The sequence below is a fragment of the Cynoglossus semilaevis genome, chromosome 20, assembly GCF_000523025.1.
Source record: "Cynoglossus semilaevis isolate Cse_v1.0 chromosome 20, Cse_v1.0, whole genome shotgun sequence".
Lineage (NCBI taxonomy): Eukaryota > Metazoa > Chordata > Actinopteri > Pleuronectiformes > Cynoglossidae > Cynoglossus > Cynoglossus semilaevis.
The window spans coordinates 13,691,728-13,714,147 of record NC_024326.1 but is presented as its reverse complement, the minus strand read 5'-3'; the positions used below and the strand labels follow the sequence as shown (position 1 = coordinate 13,714,147).

The 22,420-nt window shown below is 44.8% G+C and overlaps 2 protein-coding genes across 4 annotated transcripts; both read left to right on the top strand.

Moving 5' to 3' along the window:
• The first annotated feature begins 128 nt into the window (after positions 1-128).
• On the top strand, positions 129-19,214 carry LOC103396748 (receptor-type tyrosine-protein phosphatase N2-like). 3 transcript variants are annotated; one of them, XM_008334962.3, is made up of 21 exons: positions 180-693; positions 1,149-1,199; positions 2,505-2,618; positions 3,077-3,191; positions 3,278-3,413; positions 4,130-4,412; positions 8,868-9,188; positions 9,397-9,440; positions 9,827-10,200; positions 10,444-10,530; positions 11,490-11,569; positions 11,770-11,834; positions 13,003-13,215; positions 14,061-14,264; positions 14,907-15,054; positions 15,676-15,749; positions 15,993-16,070; positions 16,416-16,535; positions 16,611-16,777; positions 17,642-17,695; positions 17,882-19,214. In XM_008334962.3, exons 1-21 carry the CDS (start codon positions 615-617, stop codon positions 17,958-17,960), a joined length of 2,886 nt encoding a protein of 961 aa, XP_008333184.1. In that variant the 5' UTR covers positions 180-614; the 3' UTR covers positions 17,961-19,214. The 3 variants fall into 3 exon arrangements, with proteins under 3 accessions (XP_024922093.1, XP_008333184.1, XP_008333185.1); XM_008334963.3 differs by lacking the exons at positions 180-693; positions 1,149-1,199 and adding an exon at positions 1,317-2,382; XM_025066325.1 differs by lacking the exons at positions 15,676-15,749; positions 15,993-16,070; positions 16,416-16,535; ... (1 more) ...; positions 17,642-17,695; positions 17,882-19,214 and adding an exon at positions 15,595-15,666 and having other exon boundaries at positions 129-693.
• A 144-nt stretch (positions 19,215-19,358) lies between these two features.
• On the top strand, positions 19,359-21,074 carry LOC103396747 (tripartite motif-containing protein 16-like). The gene has a single exon (XM_008334961.3). It carries the CDS (start codon positions 19,374-19,376, stop codon positions 21,057-21,059), a length of 1,686 nt encoding a protein of 561 aa, XP_008333183.1. The 5' UTR covers positions 19,359-19,373; the 3' UTR covers positions 21,060-21,074.
• The last annotated feature ends 1,346 nt before the right edge of the window (positions 21,075-22,420 follow it).

Here is a 22,420-nt window from a genome sequence, read left to right as displayed (position 1 = left end):
TTTCAACTCGGATCAGATTTTGATTCTAGTGGAGAAACTTTTGAGTTTTTTTTTTTAGTCACACACCTACAGTAAAGATTAATTTTGTTGACGTTATATTTTACAATTAACTAAACAATATATAAAACAAATTCATGAAACACAGTTTGTTTTTAAAGTGAGAACTTTCCTTCTCTTTTTAACGGTAAGGTGTTTTATTTTGAAAAGCCAGGTCACTCTCTCGCTACTTTTTGCTACTTGTGCTGAGAAATTAAGAACGTCAATGACGTATTTAATTCTGAAAAGTCAAACACGTGCGTTAAAAGAGTCTGTATTTTGAAACGACTGACCGGAATCGATGTGGAACTGTGTGCGTATTGTCGGAAAATGTCTCCGTCCTCCTCGCCCCCTCCTCCTCTTCTTCCTGCTCCTCCTCCTCCAGCAGTGACGCCCTGCCTGCTGCCTCTGCATCCCTCTCGCCTCTTACATCCATCCTCCTCGTCACCTCCTGGCTCTCCTTCGCTCCCCCACCTGAGTTAGGAGCACCCGGAGCGGCCTGCGGACGAGCTAAAACCTCCCCGAGAGAAATGGCGGTTTAAACCTTGACAGGAATCGAAGTGGGAAAACAAACAACCATGAAAGATTTGTCGTTTTCTTGCCACCTCCTCCACCTCCTGCTCCTCCTCCCTCCTGCGCCTGCTGACAGGAGAGTCGGTGAGTATTTTTTTAAATTTTTTTTTTACAATAATTGTTTTCGTTATTCTGTCACTGGTTTTCCTCCTCAGCCATTTTCTGTTGGTGGAACGGCGGAACACGTACCAGGGAACGGTTTTCCGAGTGAATGCAGTCTTCTGTGGCGCTGTATTTTGTACATTTTATGTGTTAAATTTGGCCTCCACCTGTCAGTGAACGTATATATACGTGTATATATATATATATGTTAATGTAATATTTTATTGTTCTATATAGGTAACTACGTATACGTTTAGAAAACAAATACGCACAGATTTGCATATTTATGTTTATTTACATACACGTACACATTTAGAAACATATATTTGTGTGTGTGTGGGGACCTACTTTTAAGTGTTTATTTTATTCATGAAATGATTGACTATATTGAACAAAAGCAAGTAATTAATTGTTGGTGTGTGTGTGTGTTTCTGCAGGTTGTCTGTTTGACAGTGAACTGTGTTCAACATCAGAGATCTGTATCAACGGTAAGATGTTCGGACCCAACTTGACACTTTTAATGTTTGGATAAGTTTAGTTTAGCTTTTAATGGAGACATTGTTTGTATTTGTTTTTTTTGGTTTTTTTTTTTGAGGAACAAGGAATAAAAAGAAAAAAAAACCTCCGTGAAATAATGAGCGTTAGCCTTATTAGCTAGCCACGGATATACTTTAGCTCAGGCGCCGCACCACCACGGAGTATTAGGGCCACGTTGGGAATTTAAAAAAAGTAAAATTTAAGGGGGAAAAATACACGTACATTCAAGAACCTAAATCTATGAGAATGATATCGAAATTGTACTAGAAAATATACGTAAATTAACCAGCGTAAATATTTGAGAATAGTCAAAGTCGCAAATTTACGAGAATTTTTTAAAAAAAAAAACAAATCCTAAAAAAATTAACAATTTCTCTGCGTCTCTCTTGTTAATGTGACCCAAATTATCCGTCGTACCTCACAATTTTTAACTAATTTGAAAAAAAGTTCACTCTTAGCCAGGGAGATGGTCTCTATGATGACGCTGAAATGAGAAGAGCTAACTGCTAATCTATACGTGCTATCGCTATTCCATTCTATTTATTTCCATTATATTCCAATATTTTGCTTAATTTCGTTAATTTTCTGCTGACTTTTATCAATTCCTTTTAGCTATTTTGGTCTTACACTAACTACCTGGCTCATTTGGCTTTATGTTGCGGGGAAATATTTAGTTATTTTTAGCTTTTCTTTCCGCATTTTTTAGTGAATGTTTTGCCACCTTTTCTAAATAATGTATTTACCTCGACTGTTGTGTTAATTTGTATGGTTTATCTTAGGTACTTTTTAGAGCAACGATTTAGCGCCTTTAAGCTATTTTCTCAGCTAACCCTCTGCTAATTTCCGATTCGAATACCGGAACCTTCCAGAAATTTCTGTCCCGCCTCTTTAGCTTCGCTGTTTCTATCCATTTAACACTGTAAACGTTTAGTGTAACTACTGTGACACACTACCGTCCACAGTTCTCTTGACTAGTAAATGTACATTTTATTTGTCTGGAAACATTTCTGCATTTGATTGAAATATATACATATAGCATTATTAGCAACGTTAGCTAGTCTATGGAAGTCTACGATCAGGCTGGCTGTTAATTAAACTATTAACGTCCGCTCTGGTGAAGCTTTTCATAAAGACGTAAGGATATTATTTATAACGTCGCTGTGTGTGTGCGCGTGTGCTTTATTACTTGTTTTAATATTTTTACGTTGAGTGTGATTTATATGTGACTCTTGGTCTTTTCGTCTCTGTCTCCACAGATGGTGTGTTTGGACAGTGTAATTCTCTTCCACTGAAGGACGTTGACACCTTCGATATCTCTCCGTCTGTGGTGCAAAGATTTAGGATTCTGCTGGAAAAGCTCTCCAACAGAGGTAACACTCTCGGGGCTACTTACCTCCTGAAAAATTATAATAATATAAAGAATCACCATATTTGTCTTGAAATAGTCAAACCAGTTCAGTCCTGCTGTAAGAAACTTCCTATCCCATCATAACTAAACCAAACTGTAGACTTCACCTTCAGACACCGTTGTTGAAGTATATGGACTTCACCCCAAAAAATGACATACTTAGTAAATACACATTTTTTTTAAAAGAATTTCTGTACTTTAAAATATCTCTTTGTGAAATCTCTGAGCCAACGTGACACTGACATGTTGTTACAGCTTAGGACCACAAGAGGGTGGTAGAGTAAGTTGCATAACTAGGTAAAAACTGTAAGCAGCCTAAGATTTCCTCCTTGGGCCTTCTCACCTCCTCCTTCTTTGGGAACATTGACCCTGTGTAGGTTCTGCTGTGGTTCTGATGGTTCTCCGCTTCTCTGTCTCAAGGTCTGACCTGGAACGATGAGGCCACACAGCAGGTTCTGTCCAGGGAGTTGTCCAAAATGAGGAGAGTTCCCTCCAGGTCACAGCCAAGAGAACCTGGGTTGGATGATGTCAGCAGGTGTGAACACAGAGCTGTGTGATGTAGAACTGTGGTGTAGAACTGTGATGTAGAACTGTGTCTTTCCTCACGGTGTCAAACCCCAGGCTTGCAGCTGAAGCTGTGGACCAGAGTGTGAAGCCAGTGGAGGTGGAGCTGGGTAAGAACCTCCACCTGTACCTCCAAGGTCTGGGCCTCATTCCTCCGATGTCATCTGCTGCTGGACACAAGACTGTTGCCAAGGTGAGAGGACTCTGGGAGGTCTGTGTGTGAGACAGCACCAGATACGTGTCTCCACTAAAATCCATCTTCTCTGTTTTTTACTTCAACACTTCACATCTAAGTTAAAAGTGCCCATTAACACGTACTGGGTTATTTAAGAAGCCTCACACAGAGACATCTCCACCGGGGAGTCACACTGTGCTCGCCTGTTGTCACTCCTCTCCTGACTGATGGTTCCTCTCAGCACGACCGTTACCATACTCATAAAACCAGCACAAGGTTCAGGAGTTCAAGGCTCTAATCAATAACTCTCCATGTGACGGGTTCCACTCACTTCATCTTCAGGCTCTTTTATCTTCTGGAGGCTTGGACCACATTTAATTGTGTTGGACCGTGTGGAGCCCCCGGTGGCAGGTTTGGGAGAAAGAAACAAGCGGGAAAACAGACTGAATAAACTGAGAGATTCTGGTCCACACAAAACCAGTTGTTACTGAGCCGTGGTTCTAAGTTCAGAAGGATCACAGTCTGACCTACTACTACTGTCACATGTATATTTTTGTATTGTCCATGATGGATGTGGATGTTGGAGCTGACGTCCAATCATATTTCAGTGGTCATCTGTTGCCAGGGTCAAATAAATCTTAAGAAAAATGTCAAAGTAAAAACCTTCTTTCTTTCTTTCTTTTTTTCTTTTTCTACCTGACTTTTTCTCATTGGTCGTTCCTCCTGACCCTCAGTACCCAGTGGCCCAGTCCTTGTCTCAGAGGTGGCCTCCTCGGAGCTTCTCCTCACCTCACCAACCCCTGCAGCAGCAGTACAGATATGGACCTGGGTATTTCCAAGCCCCAGAGTCAAAGGGAGGTCTTCTCCAGTATCTTATAGGAAACATGGAGGACTTTGGAGTCCCTTCTTCACCGCTGCTGCCATCCCACAGTGACAGAGCAGAGAGTCCAAAGTCCAGGGTCCTGAAGATGGAGACTGCAGGGTCCTCAAGCAAAGACCTGCTAACATCTGTCGATGGTGAGTGAGTGATGTTGAGGCAGTGGAAGGAGAAGTCCTTCCCATCTTTTTACCTTTCTGTGAACAGTCATTATGGTGTTTGGGTGGAAACCCGTTGTTTTTACAGTAATTGGTCCAAAAGCTTTGTTTCATTGCACTCATTGTCAAATACCTCGTTTGGAAATGTTGGTCATCTTCAAAACGAAGGGACACAGGGCGAGGAGAAATATGTGTGAACTTATGGCACGTGTACAGTTTAGTCATTTTAACATCCAGATTATTTTAATATCCAGATATTGCCCGGCCCTAGCCTCTTCTAAAAAAAAAAGGAAACATACATTTTGTTAACATAGCGTCCTCCACATTTGCTAAGAACACTGCACTCATGTTGTCTTTGTGGACCAATGTCCTCAGTGAGGTGAGACTTCTAGTCACGCAGACTCTGCCTGTTCCCTCGGCCCCTGTTTAGACCAAGTCAAACAGAGGAAAGAGAATAACGTGTTGGCAGGCAGACGGCAGACGGGTCTTCACCCCACGACACTGTGCTGGTGTTCTTACGTACAAATCAAGATCTAAAAACAGACTGAGACTGAAACTGTGACGGAGCAGGACCGTCATCAAGACTAGGGTTAGGATTCAATGATACAGGCTATCATTGAATCATTAAAGGATTAGAAACATCTATTTATGTACGTTGTTGTTCTAATGCTGTGACCCTCCTCCTATTGCTCCTCCTCCTATTGCTCCTCCTCCTATTGCTCCTCCTCCTATTGCTCCTCCTCCTATTGCTCCTCCTCCTATTGCTCCTCCTCCTATTGCTCCTCCTCCTATTGCTCCTCCTCCTATTGCTCCTCCTCCTATTGCTCCTCCTCCTATTGCTCCTCCTCCTATTGCTCCTCCTCCTATTGCTCCTCCTCCTATTGCTCCTCCTCCTATTGCTCCTCCTCCTATTGCTCCTCCTCCTATTGCTCCTCCTCCTATTGCTCCTCCTCCTATTGCTCCTCCTCCTATTGCTCCTCCTCCTATTGCTCCTCCTCCTATTGCTCCTCCTCCTATTGCTCCTCCTCCTATTGCTCCTCCTCCTATTGCTCCTCCTCCTATTGCTCCTCCTCCTATTGCTCCTCCTCCTATTGCTCCTCCTCCTATTGCTCCTCCTCCTATTGCTCCTCCTCCTATTGCTCCTCCTCCTATTGCTCCTCCTCCTATTGCTCCTCCTCCTATTGCTCCTCCTCCTATTGCTCCTCCTCCTATTGCTCCTCCTCCTATTGCTCCTCCTCCTATTGCTCCTCCTCCTATTGCTCCTCCTCCTATTGCTCCTCCTCCTATTGCTCCTCCTCCTATTGCTCCTCCTCCTATTGCTCCTCCTCCTATTGCTCCTCCTCCTATTGCTCCTCCTCCTATTGCTCCTCCTCCTATTGCTCCTCCTCCTATTGCTCCTCCTCCTATTGCTCCTCCTCCTATTGCTCCTCCTCCTATTGCTCCTCCTCCTATTGCTCCTCCTCCTATTGCTCCTCCTCCTATTGCTCCTCCTCCTATTGCTCCTCCTCCTATTGCTCCTCCTCCTATTGCTCCTCCTCCTATTGCTCCTCCTCCTATTGCTCCTCCTCCTATTGCTCCTCCTCCTATTGCTCCTCCTCCTATTGCTCCTCCTCCTATTGCTCCTCCTCCTATTGCTCCTCCTCCTATTGCTCCTCCTCCTATTGCTCCTCCTCCTATTGCTCCTCCTCCTATTGCTCCTCCTCCTATTGCTCCTCCTCCTATTGCTCCTCCTCCTATTGCTCCTCCTCCTATTGCTCCTCCTCCTATTGCTCCTCCTCCTATTGCTCCTCCTCCTATTGCTCCTCCTCCTATTGCTCCTCCTCCTATTGCTCCTCCTCCTATTGCTCCTCCTCCTATTGCTCCTCCTCCTATTGCTCCTCCTCCTATTGCTCCTCCTCCTATTGCTCCTCCTCCTATTGCTCCTCCTCCTATTGCTCCTCCTCCTATTGCTCCTCCTCCTATTGCTCCTCCTCCTATTGCTCCTCCTCCTATTGCTCCTCCTCCTATTGCTCCTCCTCCTATTGCTCCTCCTCCTATTGCTCCTCCTCCTATTGCTCCTCCTCCTATTGCTCCTCCTCCTATTGCTCCTCCTCCTATTGCTCCTCCTCCTATTGCTCCTCCTCCTATTGCTCCTCCTCCTATTGCTCCTCCTCCTATTGCTCCTCCTCCTATTGCTCCTCCTCCTATTGCTCCTCCTCCTATTGCTCCTCCTCCTATTGCTCCTCCTCCTATTGCTCCTCCTCCTATTGCTCCTCCTCCTATTGCTCCTCCTCCTATTGCTCCTCCTCCTATTGCTCCTCCTCCTATTGCTCCTCCTCCTATTGCTCCTCCTCCTATTGCTCCTCCTCCTATTGCTCCTCCTCCTATTGCTCCTCCTCCTATTGCTCCTCCTCCTATTGCTCCTCCTCCTATTGCTCCTCCTCCTATTGCTCCTCCTCCTATTGCTCCTCCTCCTATTGCTCCTCCTCCTATTGCTCCTCCTCCTATTGCTCCTCCTCCTATTGCTCCTCCTCCTATTGCTCCTCCTCCTATTGCTCCTCCTCCTATTGCTCCTCCTCCTATTGCTCCTCCTCCTATTGCTCCTCCTCCTATTGCTCCTCCTCCTATTGCTCCTCCTCCTATTGCTCCTCCTCCTATTGCTCCTCCTCCTATTGCTCCTCCTCCTATTGCTCCTCCTCCTATTGCTCCTCCTCCTATTGCTCCTCCTCCTATTGCTCCTCCTCCTATTGCTCCTCCTCCTATTGCTCCTCCTCCTATTGCTCCTCCTCCTATTGCTCCTCCTCCTATTGCTCCTCCTCCTATTGCTCCTCCTCCTATTGCTCCTCCTCCTATTGCTCCTCCTCCTATTGCTCCTCCTCCTATTGCTCCTCCTCCTATTGCTCCTCCTCCTATTGCTCCTCCTCCTATTGCTCCTCCTCCTATTGCTCCTCCTCCTATTGCTCCTCCTCCTATTGCTCCTCCTCCTATTGCTCCTCCTCCTATTGCTCCTCCTCCCCTCATACTGCAGACCAGGAAGTATGAGGTCAGACTGGAGCTGACTGTGTTCTATCACAGTAGGAGGAGGAAGAGGAGCGATCACACTCCTACTCTGGAGGAGGAACCAGGAGCTGAGACTTCAGTCCTGATTCTATGATGAAGGAAATACTCCTCCTATTGCTCCTCCTCCTATTGCTCCTCCTCCTATTGCTCCTCCTCCTATTGCTCCTCCTCCTATTGCTCCTCCTCCTATTGCTCCTCCTCCTATTGCTCCTCCTCCTATTGCTCCTCCTCCTATTGCTCCTCCTCCTATTGCTCCTCCTCCTATTGCTCCTCCTCCTATTGCTCCTCCTCCTATTGCTCCTCCTCCTATTGCTCCTCCTCCTATTGCTCCTCCTCCTATTGCTCCTCCTCCTATTGCTCCTCCTCCTATTGCTCCTCCTCCTATTGCTCCTCCTCCTATTGCTCCTCCTCCTATTGCTCCTCCTCCTATTGCTCCTCCTCCTATTGCTCCTCCTCCTATTGCTCCTCCTCCTATTGCTCCTCCTCCTATTGCTCCTCCTCCTATTGCTCCTCCTCCTATTGCTCCTCCTCCTATTGCTCCTCCTCCTATTGCTCCTCCTCCTATTGCTCCTCCTCCTATTGCTCCTCCTCCTATTGCTCCTCCTCCTATTGCTCCTCCTCCTATTGCTCCTCCTCCTATTGCTCCTCCTCCTATTGCTCCTCCTCCTATTGCTCCTCCTCCTATTGCTCCTCCTCCTATTGCTCCTCCTCCTATTGCTCCTCCTCCTATTGCTCCTCCTCCTATTGCTCCTCCTCCTATTGCTCCTCCTCCTATTGCTCCTCCTCCTATTGCTCCTCCTCCTATTGCTCCTCCTCCTATTGCTCCTCCTCCTATTGCTCCTCCTCCTATTGCTCCTCCTCCTATTGCTCCTCCTCCTATTGCTCCTCCTCCTATTGCTCCTCCTCCTATTGCTCCTCCTCCTATTGCTCCTCCTCCTATTGCTCCTCCTCCTATTGCTCCTCCTCCTATTGCTCCTCCTCCTATTGCTCCTCCTCCTATTGCTCCTCCTCCTATTGCTCCTCCTCCTATTGCTCCTCCTCCTATTGCTCCTCCTCCCCTCATACTGCAGACCAGGAAGTATGAGGTCAGACTGGAGCTGACTGTGTTCTATCACAGTAGGAGGAGGAAGAGGAGCGATCACACTCCTACTCTGGAGGAGGAACCAGGAGCTGAGACTTCAGTCCTGATTCTATGATGAAGGAAATATCTGTTCATATCCTTGTATGTCACTGCTACACCAACTCCTCCTCCTCCTTCTCCTCCACTCTACCATTTATTTAATCACATCATTATAAACAATAAGCAACGACTGTTTATGTTGGATGTTTTTAAGCCAAACTAATGAAAAGTTGAGGAACTCTTTCCTCCTGACTGACAGCTGACTTTTCTCTCTCCAGAGAGGTTCATCCAGAAGGTTTTGAAGAACGTTGGAAGGCAGCATGTGGACGTGGATGATCTGACACCTCAAGACCTGGATCAGCTCTCCAACCTGATTGCCAATGCTCTGCAGGTGGTGGACCAGGACCAGAGACTGAACCCAAGACCTAATCAGGCTGGACCTGGACCAAGAAATCTGCAGAGTGAGCAGCAAGAAGAAGAAGAATCCAAAGAAGAAATGACGGACACTTCTACAGATGAAGAGAAAGAGAAGGTTTTGAAGAACGATCCATCCTTGAAACCTCAGGGAATTTTCCCCATTGAACCAGCTTCACTTCAAGGTAATTCTTTAACAGCTTCTTTCAGCTGTTTCAGACGACAGCATCTAATGCTAACATTTGACCTGAGCTCATGGAACCTCACCTAATAAACAAATGTTTATTAAAAGCTCAGATGGTGTGAGTTTTCAGGGCAGGATTTTACCCAGAGTCTTGTTCTGCTGCTGAACGAAGGACACTGAAAAACAATGGAATGTCTTTGTTCTTCCAGATCGTCACACAGGAAGTGAGGAGATGAAAGTGAAGGACACAATGGTGAGAAGAACTTATCTACAACAAATATGTCCACCATCAAAAAGAGGAAGCAAATATTTTATACTGTGTTTCCAGTTTGCTCCCTCTGATTTTAAATGGTTTGGTGTCTTTTTCAAAATAGCTTAGTAGCGCCCCCTAAATCACAAAACACAGAAAAGGTGAATCAAAAATATATTTGCTGTAACACTGTTTTTCTTCCTGTGGTTTAAACACAGTAAAAGGTTATCATTATTAGCTTATTAGCCAGTAGCTTCTGAGTACCCCCTCATTCTGTCCACATTCTGAGCTCGTCACACTGATGCAGCGCCACATAGTGGACTGAAGGAGCACAGATGTGAAGTACCAATAAACCTCTTTCACACCTCCATGTTTATCTGTTTTTCTAGGATAGGGCAGGAAACCTTCTCACCAAGCTGCTGGCGTATCTTGACAAACCATCGCACGGTGCTTCTCCATCAGTACGAAATCTGAACGCTGATCTCACGGACACGTCCGCAGGAAAGGTAGCGGGACAGGAAAACGTCCAGAGCCAGACCATTGAGGCTGGAGTGGTGGTGCAAAAGAAGGACGCCACACAGGCCGTGGAAGAAGTGTCAGAAGTCGAGGGCTGGATCAAGGAAGTGGCGCCCCCTCCCGCTTCACTCGTGTATGGCAAGCCACGTGAGAAGACGATGCAAGTTCCTGAGCTTGAACTAGACGTCAAAGATGGCAGGAAGAAGGCTGACGATGACGTCTTTGGCTACGTCATCATAGACACAGAGTAAGTACCAAGTCTTTGGTCTAGAGCCCAGAACATTCCAGATTATTTTCAGTCTGTATGGTGGAGGAATACATGTTAATATATACTGTATATATTTGGTGTGAGGAGCAAAGCTAAAGTAGCTGGATGTCAGTCGTTAATAGATACCTGCTCCTTGTTCTCCTCCTTCTCTCACTCCTCTGCTGACCTTGTCCTCTCGTGTTTTTTCACCCACCTCCCGTCCACCTTGTCCCACTCCCTCAGTGGACTCCAGACCGATGAAGGCGTCCACCTGATGGAGATCCTGGCCCGTCGAGCTAAGATCCAGATGACTGACGTTGCTGAATTCTCGTATGTATGCTGCAGTTTTTAGGCCTTAGTATCGACCGCCTCCTAACCCTGCTCTAAGGGAGTCGAGCCAAGCTAGCTGGACCAAAGTCCATGGAGAAAATCAGTGATTAGTGACTGACGGTAGACATTGACTTTAGTCCTTTATCTGACTGACAAAAAGCCGACTGTTGTGTGGACATGTTTTAGTCTCTGCCTCAGAATAAAGGTTTTCACTTGACACTGACATTAATAAGAGCAATAATTTCATGATATTTTTCCTAATTCTGCCAAATTTCTCACTCTGTTCTGGGGAGAATTTGTGTCGGTTTCTCTCACCCCTCTCACTCCCTCCAACCCCCCCAGCGCTCATAGCAAAATGGCGTTTTTGGACCCGTGTGGTCCGTACTCTTTTCTTCTTTGTTCTCTCGCCGTGCCAGCGGCAGATCTGAGGACAGTGACAGATCGCAGACACAGAGAAGCAGGAGGAAGCTGAGGCTTTCTGTTGTCGTTAGCACAGTGAAAGCCCAGCAGGGGGAGCTGACTTGATAATTCATCAGAGGTGTCAGTACCCAGTGTTGGCAACAGAATCGTCATATGTCACTAACACATAGGTGGAACAGGTTTTGGCTAACCTCGAGCTTATGTTGCTATATTTAATAAAGTTGTAGGTTTTTGCTAACTTCTTGCAAATTAATAAATATTTGGCTAACGTTGTCTACGTTTTAATTTTTGGCATCCATTTTCTTTTTTAATTTTGATGAGTATTTAGCTTTTATTGCTAAGCGTATGCTACCTTTAAGCCACATTAGCTCTGTGCTCTTTTAATCAAGTCAAATGTGTTTGTATGGAACAAATGGACAGATTTAAATTAGAATCACGGCCGTCCTCCTACAAGGGCCAAACGGAGGAGAGTCCTGTAACTGCAGTTAAATATTTGATGTTGAAGCTTTTGTTGTGGTTTGTTTGTTGATGGTGTTCAGGGTGGTGAGCCCGGCCGTCACCTTCAGAGTCAACCAGAACCGCCAGAACGTCAGCACAGCGGATGTGGCCAATGTGGCAGGTAGAGATGGTTCTCCACACACCTGAGTGACGTCTGAGTGTGGGTGAGGGTGAGAGAGAGAGAGAGAGAGAGAGTCAGAGTGGGTGAGAGTGTATGGGTACTCTGTTACACACACACACACACACCTTGAAATACCCTGGATGAACGCCTGATAGAAAACAGCTCAGGTCATTTTGAACTTTCTTTGTGTGTGTGTGTAGTTCAACAGAAAGCTGATCTGGAGAAAGAAACCAGACTCAGAATCCTGGAGGCCGGTGTTGCAGACGTGAGTACAAAAACAACAGGTCAAAGTTCAGGGATTTCTTCCTGGATGTAGAACTCCAGGAACATTCCGTTTTCAACCCTTCTCTCCTTCCTTCCTTCTGTTCTTTCTCGATTTCTTTCATCCCTTTTTCTTCCTTCCTTCCTTCCTTCCTTCCCTCCCTCCCTCCCTCCTTCATATTATGTTATATTTTCATTCTTCTTCTCCCTTCTCCTCTCCCAGCCTTTCTTCTGTCCTCCCCTGTGCTCCTCCTTCCTCCTGTTCTTCTTTAAGTCCTTCCATCCCGCCTCCTTTCTCCCTTATTTGATTCCTGTGATTCTTCTTTCCTCTGTCGTCAACATGTGGAGTTGTCTCCATGGCAACTAGGGGGAGGGGCTATCTGCCTCTACGCCGTCTCTCCACCCTTCCTCTGTGGTGGAGGAGTTTGAAGGAGCAAAGAGATCTCCCCCCCTCTCTCCTCTCTCTCTCTCCCTCACATCCTTTTTTTTCCCGTTGTATCAGACATGAAATGGGACCCAATCACAGTTTTCCTTTAAACCCTCAGATGAAAAGAATGGTTAAATGAGCAGGAGGAGGAGGAGGGGAGGTGAAGGAGGAGCAAGAGGAGGAGGATACTTATATTGGATTATTCCAGTCTCCTCAAAGGAAAGAAAGGAGATGCTACGGAGAGATGGAACTCCCTCTCTCTCCGTTTCCTCCTCCCTGCTCTTGCTGTGGTGCTTGTTGCTGAATGGAATTATGGAGGACAAGGTGAAGGAGGCAGAGGAGGAGACAAGGGAGGACTACGAGTCTTCTTCACTGTGATGACGTGAGGCAGATGTTTGTGCAGGTGGGTGAGGAGAGAAGAAATTCCTCCACCATCCGTCCATGAACTTCTCCTCCTGCTCCTTCCTCTCCTCCTCCACCTCTTTCATGGCTAACACACATCAATTAGCTAAAGGCTAGCACTTGTTCCAAGGCTAACTGTAAGTTCCTTTACCATATTTAAGCTACGTGACAAAATACTGTTTTGTCAACAGTTTTACCGCCGCTGACCGGTGGTAAAACTGATGTCTTATACCAGGTGTAATTATAATGATAACTTTTGTTCACGTCCTGTTCAGATCCTGTTTTTATTCAGTTCAGCTAAAGCTGAAAAAAGCAGCTTTTTTTTTTTTCTCGGTCCTTAAAGGGGAAGCAGATCAAGCAGATTCCAACCAAATACAGTCATGCTGAGTCCACCAAGTTCCTGGTCCTCACCGTGGTGTCCATTCTCTGCATCGTGGCCGTGCTGCTGGCCTCCACAGTTGTCTACTGCCTCCGACACCGCTCCCACCACAAGATCAAGGAGAAGCTCACCAACCTGGGGACGGAAACCAGCGGAGATGCTACTGCCACCTACCAGGTCGGAGGTCTATTTTATTAAACAAACCCTTTATAATACTAAAACTTCACATAGACCAGTACTTCTCAAATAGTGGCTCAAATAATGGAATATGGCATGCTGGACATCAGTGTACCACTGCTGTAATGCTTGAACAAAATTACAAGCCTGCAGTCACTAGGTGGCAGCATCTCATACAGTGGATGCAGATAAAGATATAGATGTTGTCAATAGTATGTCAATTTGCAGGTGAGGGGGGGCATGACAGAGAATAATTAAGAACTGACATAGACATGGTTAATCCAGACACGCACATACAGAACCACACACACCGTATACATACATACATACAAATACATATATACACACACATACACACATACATATATATGTGTATATATGTATACATATATACACATATATATGTATGTGTGTATGTGTGTGTATATATGTATTTGTATGTATGTATGTATACATATACTGTATATACATGTGTATATGTGTATACATATATACACATATATGTATACACATATATATGTATATACAGTATATGTGTGTATATATGTGTATATATATGTGTATATATGTATATATGTGTGTGTATATATGTATATATATGTATGTGTGTATATATGTATATATATATGTATAAATACACGTTTGTGGTTTGACTGTGGCCAAGTGATCACGTGACACAGCTGTAACATCTAACAAACACTGATGAAAAAGATTCTTTAAAGGAATATAAAAGTAGACGTTTATTCTCCACCAGATCTTGTTTCTTCATAATAAACGTCTAGGACATGGACAGCCCACTGAATGTATTTTCATCCTCAACTCTCTTTCCTCCGGCATATCTGAAGGAACTGTGTCGTCAGCGAATGGCGGTCAAACCTCCATCTGAGCGTCCAGAGTCCGTCTCTTCCAGAATCAACAGCGTTTCCTCTCAGTTCAGCGATGGCGGTGGAGTTCCTGCTCTCAGTCCTTCAGCCAGGAGCAGCGTCTCCTCCTGGAGCGAGGAGCCCGTTCACTCCAACATGGACATCTCCACTGGTCACATGATCCTGGTCAGTTTTTCTTTTTTTTCACTTTTCATTTCATTTGAGTCATCTGAAAAAGTCACTGGTCAGACCATGACACTTCACATATCAAATATAACTATTTCAGTTGATGATGGGGTTTTTACAGAGTCCTGACAAAGAAAGGATCATTGGATTTGATCACAGTTTGATCTAGAGCTACAGTACGTTATACTCAGTTGCATGTATCGTTACATCCTTACGTTTGTCTGAAGCCCAGCTTTTCTTCTGCTCATTAATCAAATGCAGTGACTTTACCCAGACTGCACTTCACCTGTTATAATGAATTATTGATGTTCTTCTCTTGTTTAATGAAATCCCATAATAAAAGCAGGACATTATCCTGTCACACCGGAGCCTCCACTGCCACATTACTCATTTTAATCCATTAGTGCTGTTTTTGTGCGTGATCTAATTCTGACGAATGTCCACGGAGCTCCTTTGTTACTGTCAGCATTCATCACAGGAGGAGTCGTTAAGGGGAGCTCAGCTCCTCCTTTCTGCTCCTTCCTCCACCGCTGCCACAGTACAGGGTTCCTGCTAATGTTCACCGTTTAGAACTGTTTAGTGCCCGGCTCAGAGCTGATCCCGTTTTAATCTGTGCTCTCCTTCCTCCATCTTCTCCTGCAGTCCTACATGGAGGATCACCTGAAGAACAAGGACCGTCTGGAAAAGGAGTGGGAGGCGCTGTGTGCTTACCAGGCCGAACCCAACGCCTGCACCGTCGGCCTGAAGGACGGCAACGCCAAGAAGAACCGATCTGCAGCGGTGGTGGCATGTAAGGAACTGTCTGTGTTTCTGAGAGCAGGGTCTGAACATTTACCTGTCAAATTATGCTGTGTGTACCACTGGTGGTACTCAGGCTCCCTCTTGTGTTCATCAAGGAAAACTGTTTTTTTTTTCCTCCTCCATTGGCAGTTACAGTGTAGTGTCAGAATAGAACAGCGTTTGATCAACAGTCGAATAACGTGGTTCATATCCCGGTCCAATCTGAACAGATTAGAACAGAGAACCACGGTTCTCCATGGTGTCATCTTAGATTGTTCTAGATCATGTAATACGAAACATACGTCATTTTTTTTAGGCTATTTTGACCACTTTTTGTGCATAGACACAGAAAGCTATTTACACCCAAACTCTGTTTTCTGCTAACTTTTTTAGCTAACTGTTATCTGCTCTTTTCAGCTCATATACGCCTACCTATTTGTGAAGGCTAGCTATCTCTTGGTTAGCATTTGATTATGTGTTTGACCTTTTTTTTTTCTTTGTGTTCTGGCTGACCTTTCACAGGTTGTTTTTTTTTCGTCTGCTGTTGTAGGAAATGTGCTAACAGTAACCTGTGGGTGTGCTAGTTTTGTGTATTTCCTGAGGAGACTTCATTCCATCCTTCCTTTACCAGATGATCATTCCAGAATCACCCTGAAGGTGGAGAACAGCCAAGGGAACTCTGACTACATCAACGCCAGTCCTATTGTCAGTACTGTACCTCTCATTTTCACAATTCAGCACCTTGGTATGCTAACCATACAGCTAACCGTACAGCTAACCGTACAGCTAACCGTACAGCTAACCGTACAGCTAACCGTACAGCTAACATCACTTCATTTAATGCTGTTTTTTTTTTTTTTTTGGCCCTTTTTCCTTCTGTGCTCAGTGTTGGGTTGTTGTGCTTCTGTGTCAACATGTTCCAACCTGATGTCATTTCCTGTGCCACAGATGGATCATGATCCCAGGAACCCAGCCTACATCGCCACCCAGGGGCCGCTGCCCTCCACTGTAGCTGATTTCTGGCAGGTAAGAAAAAACAACAAAGAACACAAATGTCTTCAACTAACTAAATAAATGACTAACTTACAAATCAATAAATCCATCCATTAACCAACCATAAAAAAAACAACTTCTACTAACTAACCAACCAACCAAGTAAGAACATGCACTGTACTTAGTACTCTACCTAGTTCCTGGTACTAATTTCTGTAATAGAAAAGTGAAGTTCAAGCTCTTTTGTTCCCAGTTTGTTTTAAAGACAGTCAGTGATTTAAATGTTGTTGATATTTTTTAAACTACGAGAAAATAAACAGAAATATATTTGATCTTTAACTGAAGAGCTGGGCCATGAACGTTTGCTGGTCTTTGCAGATGGTTTGGGAGAACGGCTGTGTGGTCATCGTCATGTTGACTCCTCTGGTGGAGGGAGGCCTGAAACAGTGCTACCACTACTGGCCAGATGAAGGATCCAACCTTTACCACATCTACGAGGTACGAAGTAACCGATTGTCGGGGGTTACTTCCATCCTAATGAACTGACCCATGAGTCCATTCTTTTCCACAAAGGTCAACCTGGTGTCAGAGCACATCTGGTGCGACGACTTCCTGGTCCGCAGCTTCTACCTGAAGAACATGCAGACCAACGAGACGCGGACCGTCACCCAGTTCCACTTCTTGACCTGGCTTAACCACAACGTACCTGAGAGCAGTCGGACGCTGCTGGACTTCCGCAGGTAGAAACAACAAACTTGATCTATTTTCTGGTCTGTAGCTGTGTCAGGCTGCTGCCTACATGTTTAGAGGAGGAATGGTAAAATAGGCCAACAGGAAGTCACAACGTTGATAAAGGTCCCAGCTAGCCTTCAGGAGGTACAACGCCTGTTCCACCTACCCCTCTCCGTTGGTTGGCTAACGGACATTAGCTGTGGTGTGGCGCATAGATTAAATGATAGTTTTGTTCCACATTTAGTATTAAGAAACCTTCAGTTTGGCATTACAACATATTTTGATAAAAAAAAAAGTCCAAAATATGGTTTAAAGTCAGGATAAAGTTAGGGACAGTCAAATATTTAAGATCTGAACGTTAGATCAGAAGTCAAAAAACTTTTTGTTTTTATTCTTTTTTTACTTTGTGCTCATGTTGGCATGTTTTTGTTGTTTTCTTTTTTAACCTCCTTCGTCATTGACTCAGCCCCTGCTTCCTTTGCTTCCTTCCTTCCTTCCTTTCCTTCCCTCCTGTCCTTCAGCTCACTAACTCGCAGTTGCCAGTGTCATTTTTGTGACGTTGCAGCTAGTGATATGAACCCAGTTGCATAGTCACAAAAGTGATCATTGGAGACTGTGACTCCGCAACCAGTCTTCCCTCTGACTCCGCCCACTTTGACTCCTCTGTTCAAACCTCCGCTCGGCTCTAGTGGCTCCTTATGTTGTTCTGTTCTGCTGCTTATTAGTTTTTTCTGATGGGATAAAGAGTGTTTCAACCTCTGGTTCAGTTGGAAAAACTAATTTTGACAGTGAAAAAGTCTTCGGTCCAGTTTATGTCACGTGTCGTTGTCGTCACCTGGTTAACACCGCTGTTTGTTCATTAATTCTTACAGGAAGGTGAACAAATGCTACCGTGGACGCTCCTGTCCCGTCATCGTCCACTGTAGGTCAGTATTTTCACCGAACGTCCATTAGTGGAGCAGCAAAAAAGAGCTAAATATTAGCCACCATTGCTACAACTTAGCCTGAGAGTAAAATTAGTCTAAATAAACAAATACCAAAGAAACATTTTGAGTTCTGTTGTTGACTTTCTAACACCCCCACCCTCCATGTCTCCTGCCTCCTCCATACAGTGATGGCTCAGGAAGATCTGGCACCTACGTCCTGATCGACATGGTCCTCAACAAGATGGCTAAAGGTGGGTTTTGTTAGTGGCAGTTTTCTTGTTGAATGAGTGGCCTCTCAAAGTGAAACTCTACATGTCTTACAATAAACCATAAAGACAAGTTTTCCTGGAGAAGGGCTCTAGCCATTTGTGAGGTGAGATTATAAATTGGAGGCGCTAAAGCAATGCTCCCTCCAGCAGATGGTGCTCTAGGGCCTAAACCAGCTCAGTTTTTCTGAGCTGGTTTATCAGAGTTGTTCCATGATGCCTGGCCTTGGTTGTATCTAAGGTCAAAGTTCTCCAGGATTCTCGGGGCTCAGCGCTGCCTGCAGCCCTGGTCCAACCGTTTCTTCTTCTGTTGTGGTGGTTGTTTGAGGAACGACTGTTGTTAGGTGTGGTGTTTGATTTGAAGATTGACAGCAGATGATCTGTGTTACCCAAACAAACTCTCCCATCTGCTTGTTCTGTTGTCTAAACCCAGGCACCGCCTGCTGGGTGGGGTAAGAATCTCATGCATAGTTTTGAAATGACTAGCCTGAGTGACACCAACGTTTTCTTAACAGAGATTAGACCAGTTGTCCTGATGACTTGTCAGTCAGACTTGAATTCTTCTTGTATGAATCGGCACAAACTTCAATTTCTTGGACAAGAGTCTGGTTTTTCATTGACTTGGAGACTTGTATTAACCTGCATGTGTGCAACACAACATGGGACAATGACAGGGTCTCACAGGATACAGACAGACAACCATTCACACTCACATTCACACCTTCGAGGAGTTTACAGTGAATAACTTAATATTACATTAATTACACAAAATAATGAATACATTATTCAATTAATAATCTGAAACATGGAGAGAAAAAAGTTATTTAACCTTTGGTTTCAAAAGTAACAGAAATAAATCAGCATTGCACATGGATGAAATACAGTACAGCATAGAAAGTCATTGTAAAAGACAAATTCCTCCAGCTTTAGTACAAAACAAAACACTCACTCACCCTGGGAGACCACGAGCTAGAGCCAAGGATTGAACTGGAGATCCTCATGCTTTAAGGCTAAAGATATCATACCACTCTTCCATGGTTTCCCAAAAATGTTACAATGAAACAAAACTTTTATTAGATTTACTTTCTGACATTTAACCTTCAAATTTAATACGTTTCTACTATACATGTATACATGTATGTATACATTTAGCTAAGTGCTTTTTGCCTCAGTTACATGTGTTTTTTTAGCCACATTCCCCTGTGGTGTCACACCTAGAGTTGAAGGACATTTTTTTGTGTTGGTCTTTGTCTGCAACAAACCAGCACAGTTACCCAGGCCCCAAAAACAGGTTACCAGTCATTACTCACTCCGGTTCCTCCCCCTTTGTAAGTGACTCATAAGCTGGTGAATTTTCCAGTCCTTCTTGCAGTGAGCTCTAAGCTGCTTCACAGTTTCTCTGAGGAGGTGAAATGGAGCAGAAACAAAATTCGTTAGACCTCGAAAGATTTTGCTGTATGATCTGTCTGGATCAACTCAGGAATCCAGTTACTATACTCTGTGGACACAGCTACTGCATGAACTGTATTAAAGCCCACTGGAACAAAGAAGATGAGAAGAAGATCTACAGCTGTCCTCAGTGTATGCAGGTCTTCAACCCAAGACCCATCGTTGGGAAGAACACCATACTAACAGATCTAGTGGAGGAGCTGAAGAAGACCAGACTCCAAGCTGCTCCTGCTGATCACTGCTATGCTGGAGCTGAAGACGTGGCCTGTGATGTCTGCACTGGGAGGAAACTGAAATCTGTCAAGTCCTGTTTGGTTTGTTTGGCCTCTTACTGTGAAGAACACCTCCAGCCTCATTATCAATCACCTCCATTTAAGAAACACAAGCTGGTGGAGCCCTCCAAGAACCTCCAGGAGAACATCTGCTCTGTTCATGATGAGGTGATGAAGATGTTCTGTCGCACCGATCAGCAGTGTATCTGTTATCTCTGCTCTGTGGATCAACATAAGGGTCACGACACAGTGACAGCTGCAGCAGAGAGGACACAGAGACAGAGAGAGGTGGAGCTGAGTCTACAAGAAATCCAGCAGAGAGTCCAGGACAGAGAGAAAGATCTGAAGGAGCTTCAACAGGAGGTGGAGGCTGTCAATGTCTCTGCTGATAAAGCAGTGGAGGACAGTGGGAAGATCTTCACTGAGATGATCCGTCTCCTGGAGAAAAGATCTTCTGATGTGAAGCAGCAGATCAGATCGACGCAGGAAAGAGAAGTCCGTGAGGTCAGAGATGTTGAGGTGAAGCTGCAGCAGGAGATCACTGAGCTGAAGCAGAAAGAGGCTGAACTGAAGCAGCTCTCACACACACAGGATCACAACCAGTTTCTCCTCAACTGTCCCTCACTGTCAGCACTCAGACCATCTCCACACTCATCCAGCATCAACGTCCGTCCTCGGAGATACTTTGAGGAAGTGACAGAGGCCGTGATAAAGTTCAGAGGTCGACTACAGGACCTTCTGACTGACACCTGGACAAACGTTATACGAAAAGTAACCCAAGTGGATGTTCTACTGCCACGACCAGAACCACAGACCAGAGCTGAGTTCTTACAATATTCTCAGGAAATCAAACTGGATCCAAACACAGCAAACAGACGTCTGTTATTATCTGAGGGAAACAGAAAAGTGACAACAACGTGGGAATATCACTCTTATCCTCGTCATCCAGACAGATTCACTGATTGTTGTCAGGTCCTGAGTAGAGAGAGTCTGACTGGACGTTGTTACTGGGAGGTGGAGTGGAGAGGCAGTGACGCAGGACTTCGTATTGCAGTCACATACAAGAATATCAGCAGAGTGGGAAAATCTGATGAATGTAGATTTGGATTAAATGACAAATCCTGGGCGTTAGACTGCAACCAGCACCGCTGTGAATTTTGGCACAAATGTAACAAGACCCGAGTCTCAGTTCCTGGTTCCTCCTCCTCCAGAGTAGGAGTGTACCTGGACCACAGAGCAGGTCTTCTGTCCTTCTACAGAGTCTCTGACTCCATGACTCTCCTCCACAGAGTCCAGACCACATTCACTCAGCCTCTCTATGCTGGACTTTGTCTTTGTGTCACTGAAACTGAAGCAGAGTTCTGTAAAGTTATTTAGACAGAGCTTCCTTTACCACCAACACAAGTCCATCGTCTTTACGTTTTGTTTGTCATGTTAGTGGTGATAAGAAACATGTCATCACCACAGGCTCGTGGTTCCGTATGTTGACGACAACCTGCTCTTGTGTTCTGTCACCATGGTGGCAAAACAAATCCTTTTGTTGGCTTTGATTGTTGTTGTGGTTGTTTTAACACAAACGTTTTACTGATGAAACTGTTCTGCGTGACAAACATTCCAACCTCTGCAGGAATCTGACTTTGTTAGAAACATTCTTGACTGTAGGTGACCAGGTGAGGTGTTTACCATATAATATACCAGTACTGTTGTGCTCCATGGTCTGGGTGTTTTTTCTTACCCTGCAGCTAGTGCAGCCCTAAACAAATAGTTCCTCTTGACTTGGAAGTTTCTGCTTTGCTAGAGTTCATAGGTGCACTATCATGTCAGCGTACTGTACCTCTGAAATGTATATGTGTGTGTATATATATATAAATTGTACATCTGTCAGTGAGGACATGATTGTTTTTTTCTTCTATTCCTTGTGTGTGGGATGAAGGTGTAAATCTCATCAATGTGTTCATGAAATCAACGAACAAACTTCACTGATTCGATGTAGAACAAAGTGAATGAAGCTGAAGATCAAGTCAATAAATGAAGTGTTTTCTTTTCTCTTCATTCAGACTCTCTCCCACTCCCAGCTTTGATGTCAGTCATTGACTAATTACAACTTGGTAACTGGTTAAACTGAGTTTTCATGAAAGAAAAAGTGTTTTTTTTTTTAACCCCTTCTTTAGTTTTAACCTTATTCTGGTTTCTTTTCTCCTCTGAGACTTCAAACGGAATATTTCCTGTTTGTTGACAAAACCGAGGGCAAACGTTGGGGTTCATCTTGTGCTGCAGACACTGATGTAGGATCTACTGAGGCTCTAATGATCTAAGGTCTTGGTCCAGGTACTGTGTTCACGTTCTGGTACCAGTGGAGTCCGGTACCAACTGACGACATGATGGATGTGGGTCAGTGAAGACCTGTGACGGTGGAGAGTGATAATCTCTGCCTCTGTCAGGTGTGGTGTGAATGGACAGAAGTCAAGTCAGGTCAGATATGTGGCTGAACCAGCCTGACAGGGTACTGATGTTGATCAGCAGATTCCCTCACCTCCCCCCTCCTCCTCCAGTGTAAGGGTGTGTTCATACTCACTTTGTTTCGTCCACTTCAACCCAAACCTCGAGCCATTTACCCCCTGGTTCAGTTTGTTTTGGCAGGTCTGGACCCTGGACACAAACTCCATTGTGGTCCAGACCTCAAAGTTCTGGTTTCAGACCAGAATAATGCTGAGCCTGGACTGGGTTTGTGTGTGAGT

Excerpts from the sequence above, each read along its gene's own strand:
- LOC103396748 (XM_008334962.3), top strand. The coding sequence starts at position 615 with ATGAAAGATTTGTCGTTTTCTTGCCACCTCCTCCACCTCCTGCTCCTC. Across the intron at positions 15,055-15,675 it reads ATCTGCAGCGGTGGTGGCAT|ATGATCATTCCAGAATCACC; the intron begins GTAAGGAACTGT and ends TTCCTTTACCAG. Across the intron at positions 15,750-15,992 it reads ACATCAACGCCAGTCCTATT|ATGGATCATGATCCCAGGAA; the intron begins GTCAGTACTGTA and ends CCTGTGCCACAG.
- LOC103396747 (XM_008334961.3), top strand. The coding sequence starts at position 19,374 with ATGGAGCAGAAACAAAATTCGTTAGACCTCGAAAGATTTTGCTGTATG.